We start from the raw sequence: 7474 nt of genomic DNA, 5'->3' as shown, positions 1-7474 counted from the left end.
ATGAAAAAGGGACCAGATCAAGGAGACAGCCAACTGCCCGGAGACGGTTGTGATGGCACATGCTGATGAACATCTTTCCAGTGCTGCGAGGAGTGGCCAGACTACAAGGTAATTGGGGACTACCACATTGAGGGTGACCTTAGGGGACTAGAGAGTATTTGGGCATAGAGTTCAGAACATGCTTAAGGGCCATCAAGTCTCGCTATACTACACTCACTGAATGGATAAGGAATCAGAGATTATGGGATTTCACAGTTGTTATACTCTGAGATCAGACAGTCATAGTGTTGGGAAGTAACAGGCGAGCTCCAACTGCCTTCCTCAAGGAAGACCAGCCTCCCTTCATCCAACACTGGAGGGGAAGAGGCAGGCGAGCTCCACTGCCTTCCTCGAAGAGAACCAGCCTCCCTCAGCCACCATCTAGAAGGGGAAGAGAGGCAGGGAGCTCCAACTGCCTTCCTCGAAAGAAACCTGCCCTCCCTGCATCACACAATGAAGGGGAGAGAGGGCAGGCGAGCTCCAACTGCCTCCTGAAGAGGACCAGCCTCCTTCAGCCACCATCTGAAAGGGGAGATAGGCAGGGAGCTCCAACTGCCTTTCTCGAAGAGAACCTGCCTCCCTCTCCACCTCTGGAAGGGGAGAGAGGCAGGGAGCTCCAACTGCCTTCCTCGAAGAGCCACCCTGCCCTTCATCCACAATCTGGAAGGGGAAAGGCAGGCGATCGCCAACTGCCTTCCTGAAGAGACCAGCCCCCTTCATCACAGGCCAACTTCCAGCGATAAAGGGGAGAGAAGGCAGGTGAGTCAACTGCCTTCCTCGAAAGAACCTGCCCTCCTTATCATCACCATCTGAAGGGGAGAGATGGCAGGCTGAGCTCCACCTGCCTTCCTCGAAGAGAACCTCCCTCCCTTCCCACCATCTGAAGGAGAGAGGCAGGCAGCTCCACCTGCCTTCCCTCGAAGAGAACTTGCCTCCCTTCATCCACATCTAGAAGGGGGAGAGAGGCAGGGAGCTCCAACTCTGCCTTCCGCAAGAGAAACCTGCCCGTCCCTTCACCCACCATCTGGAAGGGAGAGAGGCAGGCGAGCTCCAACGCCTTCCTCGAAGAGAACCTGCCCATCCCCCCTTCACCACCATCTGAAGGGGAGAAGGCAGGGAGCTCCAACGGCCTTCCTCGAAGAGGACCCCCTCCCTTCACCACATCTAGAAGGGAGAGAGAGGCAGGGAGCTCCAACTGCCTTCCTCGAAGAGAACTGCCCTCCCTTCATCCACCATCTGGTAAGGGGAGAGAGAGGAGTGAGCTCCAACTACTGCCTTCTCGAAGAGAACCTCCCTCCCTTCAGCCACCATCTGGAAGGGGAGAGAGAGCAGGTGAGCTCAAACTGCCTTCCTCGACGAGAACCTGCCCTCCCTTCACCACCATCTGAAGGGAGATAGGCAGGTGGCTCCAACTGCCTTCCCTCGAAGAGACCTGCCTTCCCTTCAGCCACCATCTGGAAGGGGAAGAGGCAGGTGTAGCTCCACCATCCTGCATGAAGAAGCAGAGCCCTCCCTCCTCCATCTGCCTTGGTCCAGGCTCAGAGGGAGAGAAGAATGCTGACCTGATCCCCTCCCCCCCTCACCATTCCCTTCTCCTTTTTTGTCATGTCTTTTTAGATTGTAAGCCTGCAGGCAGGGAATGTCTGATTAAAAATATATAAGTAAGCCGCCCTGAGACCATTAGGCTGAAGGCGGGATATAAATACCTAAATTAAAAAAAAACCTCAAGTGCATTATAGTCCATCCCCTGTCTGCAGGAATTCAATGCTAAAGCACTTCTGAGAGATGGCCTGAAAGTCTTACAGAGAAGAGAGTTACCACCCAGAATGGAAGTCTATATTCCACTCGTAACAGCTCTTACAATAGCGAAAAAAATGAGAGTTGTTTTTATAATATTTAAGTAGAATCTCGTTTCTTCTAATTTGAATCTATTGTTGCAGGTGGCAGTTTTTCCTGACAGCAGAAAGCACTGAACTCCTTCTATACATATAGTCTTTGGGGATTGATGATTGCTCAATGTCACTTTGTTCCAATCTTCTGTTTTCGCCCAGGTTAGATTGAGAAGTATATGATGGCTCATCTTTAATGCCCCAAAAAAATGTTGTATTGAAGGGGCAGCTTCTTTTTCAGAATGCTGCCAGGAAACAAGAATCTGGACCTGATGCGATTTGTCAAATTAAACAAAGAGACTTTCACTTTAAACATTATGAAAACTTATTTTTGCTTTCCTATAAGGCTTTCAAGAGTCGGACATAGTTTTTCTCAGGGGTATGTTCTCTCCTGGAAGTATTTAGGACTGTTGCCTCGCAGTGTTTTTTACTTGTGAATTCCTGCATGACCAGGGATGGACTCTAGATGGCCTCGTGCAGTATTCCCGCTCCTGCTATGATTATGTGTTTTCTGATCTCAGAGTATAACAGCCGTGAAATCCTTTAAATCTCTGTTTCTTAATCTATTCATTAAGTGACGCGAGACTTGATGGCCCTGTGAGTCTCGCTTCCACACTATGGTGCTTTCCTGCACCGGCATTTGGGACGTCCGTAGGACATCCTATTTTAAAAAAGGGGCGTCTCTTATAGACACCCCTGGGCCTAGTACGGACCTCCGTCCGTACAAGAGGGTGCCGGCCCTTCACATGGCCGGCCATCTTTGCGTATCGGACGCTGAAGCATCCGTACCGCTCGCGTTCCTTTGTGACGTAGTGAGTGCGCCCCTGGCGCCGCTACGTCGCAAACCGACTGAAAAGAAGCTCCATTTTGGAGCTTCTTTTTCTGTCTGCACGGGACCCGCGCCGTGTGGAGGCTCCGGCGCCGCAGACTAACTGGCGGCGGCGGCAGACCGCGAAAGCGGCGATTGTATCCCACCTATGATTCTATGATTCTACACACACTTACACACAAACTAATTACTTATGCATTATCATTATACACACACTGTATACCATGATATGTAATGTGAACGAAAAGAATTGAGTACTAAAGAAATTATATGTAATCACAGAACTATTAGTATTAGATTAATTAGCATATAATGCAGTATTAGAGAAAAAGTGTAGATAATAAGAAAAAATTGTGTTATGACTTAAAAACCCTAATTGAATCAATAGAATTGATTATAACTAAATGAATAGAAACCACTGGAACGCAAGAAATTGATAACAAGAGGATAGATAAGTAGAATATTGATCACAAAACATAAAGATAGGTGTACCCCACGGATACGAATTACCCCAGCTTACAATTTTTTCGGGATACGAAAAAATCCATGGGATTATGTTTTTCGGCTTACGAAGGTTTTTTCGGTTACGAAAACCGCGGCGCTATTTTCCCCACCGGAGGCGCAGAGAGCTATTTTTTCCATTAGCGCTATGCAATTCAGGTTACGAAGTTTTTCGGGTTACGAATTAGCCGCGGAACGAATTAATTTCTAACCCGAGGTACCTACTTTGATCATTTGAAATTCTTGGAGATAGATATTCTGTATAGTTTTCTTTTCATGTTGGTTAAATATAAATTGTTTCCTCTCATTGACATTAACAAGAAGATGAAAAAGTGGTAAAAATGGCTTCTAAAACAAGAAAGCACAAAGCATGAGCCAGAGTCACAGAGGAGAGGATCATTTTAAGGCACTATTAAAGTAACAACCCGTAGTACACATTCTTGATGAAATACGCATGATGCGCCAGAAATGAAAGACCTCCGACAGGAAATGAAAAGGATTTGAAAAATCAATTCAGAACTGAGAAAGAGATAAAAAGTGAGACTGAAATGAGGAAGATCTTAAGAAGGAACTGGATATATATGGGAAAAGAATGGACAAATGACGACAGAAATTAAAATTACGCAAAAGGAAATGCAAGAATAAAGACGAACCAAGGACTTAGAATCGATATCTCGGAAAGTCATAAGCACACAGGAACAACAACAAACACAGAATTAAGCAACGAACTACGTTATCGTGACAGATGCACAAGATCGAGGAATTGAAGAGAAAATAAACGAAACACTTACAGAAAGAGATCCTCCCGGACCTGGCAAAATATGTAGGTTTCCAGAAAGCACTATGGAATTAGAACGATAAATATTTATAGTAAACTCATACAGGCTCGGAAAAGAAGAAGCCACAAAGCGTAGTGGTATGTCGAGTCCGGACGAAACTTAGAGACTTAATATACAAAAAATTACAACTGAAGCTTTATATTGAGGGAATGGAAACCAAAATATTTAAAGACTTGCCCCACAGATCCTGACTGCAAAACAAATATAAATCGTTAACACAAACACTGTCTAATTTGGTCATCAACTATAAATGGAAAGAATCGAAGGATTAACCTTTTCCACAACCAAAAGATTCAAAATCGACAACGAAGGAAAAAGTTGCAGAAGCAGAAGAAATTAAAAGAGAAATATAAGGGGATTATAGGAAAAGGAGAAACAACTACACAAAAGAGAATGGAGAAACAAACAACAAAAAAAAAAAGGAAGAGAACGTGGAAAAAGTTTTTAATCCAGAGAAAGTGAGTAAAGAAGAGGAGAGGAGAGGAAGGAGAGCAGAAGAAGGGAAGTGAAGATATCAGAACCCCTGCACTACAAAAGGGAAGAGAAACCGGAACTGCTATGGACTTGTGGAGACCTAGAAAAGCAGTTGGAGTGAAAAACTTTTAAGCTAACATATATTTAATCTCTTTTTCTTTTCTATTTTATTTGAAAACTCTAAAAAGAAAATAAAGGAAACTAAAATAAAGATTGTGAAAGGGGTGGAAGGGGTGGAACAAAATCAAAACCTAACAATAATAATTGAAAACACAAAAGTGAAAGATGAAAATAATTCCTGGATGTCAAGGGAATAATTCAAATACAACGAATTAGTATTCCACTATCTGAAAACAATAGGATCTATATGTAGTAAGAAGTCATAGATGATAAAGAAGAAGACAACAAATATATAAGGAACCCCAATTGGACAATTTGTTGCGTTCTACTGAGAAAAAAAGAGAAGTGTCGTGTATACATAAATAAAAATATCAAGAAGAACTTTTAAGATAAGAATGGTTCACATAATTGAGTAAATCCAAACTCAAAATGGGCTAATATTGTAATAGGATCTACTGCTACCATGAATACCAGAGTAATATTATGCAAGTCATTCATAAGCAAATAAAAAATACGGAAGATCAAATATTACTGTTGGGGGACTTTAAGCGGTCTAGAACCCACAAGACAGAAATCTAATAGAGGAGGAAAATCCGGAAAAATCAAGGTAATTCCCCACACATTTTGAATTAATGGCGATTATACATTATGATATTTGAGATATAAATTAAGGAGATGCAGGGCCCCACCTTCTACTCAGAAGGTCATGATTCTTTTTCTTGAATTGACTTTCTGATAACCAAAAGATTGCTAACCAGATTCAGGACATGAAATATTGCCAAACGAACATCTGATCAGAATCATTATGTTAAAATTCTATGAAAGAAATTCAACAACTGGAAATTAAAACACAGTTTAAATAATGGAAAATACAGAGATCAGATTAAAAGGCATGAAATTCTACTTCGAAGAAAACAGAAAGAAGAATTATAAAAAAATTGGTGTGGGATTCAGCAAGCTGTAATTGGGGTTATTAGTAAAATACAATCTGAGATAAAAAAAAGATCGGAAAAGGAAAGGAAAATAGGAAAGCTGATGATGAAAGAGAAAGCTTGGAAGATGACAGTACAAAAACGAAACAGAAATGGAAGAACACAACATCAAATTAAGACTCTGACAACTGAAGAGATAGAAAACAAACTTAAAAAGTAGACAAGCACTTCGAAGCTGAAATAAGCGGGTTAATGATTAGCAAATAAACTGAGAACGGAAAGCCGGAAAATGATCTAGAATGAAAATAAGGATAAAAGGATAGACAGCCCCAGATGAAATTAACAAACTTTAGACAATTTGTTCAAGATTTAGATAAAGCAATCCAAAACTCAAGGAAGGAGTGTATTTCCAACTATTTAGAGAACCAGAAGCTTGTTACCTTGAGCTGGGCAGAGATGTAGCCATTAAATAAAGAATTTTACTACACTGAGAATCACAACATCAAAACTACTGACAAATAAAACTCTGGGCCAGACGGCCTCGCAGCTTACTAAACAACTGGATGAATATCGTAACGTTGAAAGACCTTACGATATAAACAACATGGGATTCTGATCTTGGAAAAATGCTTACATCACTATTCCAAGGAAAACAAGAAAAAGTGACCCAAAATGTACAGACCGATCTCTCTGCTTAATCGATTAAGATATTCATTTTAATATTATAGAAAATTGAAAGAATACTAACCGATAATCCATGAAGACAAGTGGATTCTGCCAAGAAACAAATGAGAGACACATAAGAAGCACAATTTAATACAGTTACCTCGGGTTACGAAATTAATTCGTTCCGCGGCTAATTTCGTACCCGAAAAACCTTCGTAAGCCGAATTGCCATAGGCGCTATGGAAAAAATAGCCTCTCTGCCCTCCCGGTGGCGGCCTTTCCATTTAAACAGCGCCGGGGTTTTTTCGTAACCGAAAAAACCTTCGTAAGCCGAAACAAAAATCCCTATGGGATTTTCGTATCCCGAAAAATTCGTAGTGGGTAATTCGTACCCGGGGTTACCACGTACATTAGAGCATTTTGAACATCACACCCGAAAAAATAGCAATGGTCTATTAGACGAGAGAAAGCTTCGATAGGGTCAGATGGTCCTTTATATTTGATATCCAAAAAAAATAGAGGCAGGTGAAACTTCTTGAAATGATCCAAGCTGTATATAAGGAGCAGAAAGCCCATATAATAGTTTAACAATACAAGAACAAAGGAAATTAAGATGAGAGAGAGGAACCAGACAGGGGTTGTCCCCGGTCCCCTCTAGGTTTATCTTAACCCTGGAAATCATATGTAATCAATAAGGGCGGATCCATGGATTCAGGAGTCAAGATACAAGATCAACAGTTCAAGATAAAAGCCTTTGCTGATGATACAGTTTGTACTAGAAAATCCTATCCCCAGTATCCCACATCCTCAAAAGCTCAATACAGGAATAGCTTACATTCAGGATTTAAATCAATGAGGAAAAATCAATTATAATAACCAAAACATGTCAGAAATTGAAGAAAAGAATCTTATTGAAAAATGGGCTGTACAATTGCAAAGAAAGCTAAATATTTAGGGATCACTATAACAAAGGAACATTGATCTCTTCAATATAACTACAGTGGTGCCCCGCAGGTTACGAATTAATTCGTTCCGCGGGCCCGCTTTCGGAACCCGAAAAGCTTCGTAAGCCAAATGCCATAGGCGCTAATGGGAAAAAGCCGCGGCTCGCCGCACCCTCCATTTAAATAGCGCCGGAGTTTTTTCGTAACCCGAAAAAACTTCGTAACCCGAAAACATAGTCCC

At 41.8% G+C, this 7474-nt stretch overlaps 1 protein-coding gene across 3 annotated transcripts in view; it reads left to right on the top strand.

Annotated features, from left to right (window-relative positions):
• The first annotated feature begins 37 nt into the window (after positions 1 to 37).
• The window catches only part of LOC121932200 (coiled-coil domain-containing protein 136-like), a 33775-nt gene continuing 26338 nt past the window's right edge, over positions 38 to 7474 (top strand). For all 3 annotated transcript variants that reach the window (XM_042470676.1, XM_042470674.1, XM_042470675.1), the window contains exon 1: positions 38 to 108. In XM_042470676.1, coding sequence (XP_042326610.1) covers positions 60 to 108 — 49 coding nt within the window. In that variant the 5' untranslated portion in view covers positions 38 to 59. The remainder of the gene's footprint in view (positions 109 to 7474) is intronic.

The sequence above is a fragment of the Sceloporus undulatus genome, chromosome 5 (genome assembly GCF_019175285.1).
Source record: "Sceloporus undulatus isolate JIND9_A2432 ecotype Alabama chromosome 5, SceUnd_v1.1, whole genome shotgun sequence".
In the NCBI taxonomy this organism is placed as follows: Eukaryota; Metazoa; Chordata; class Lepidosauria; order Squamata; family Phrynosomatidae; genus Sceloporus; species Sceloporus undulatus.
This window is presented reverse-complemented; position numbering and strand designations above follow the sequence as displayed.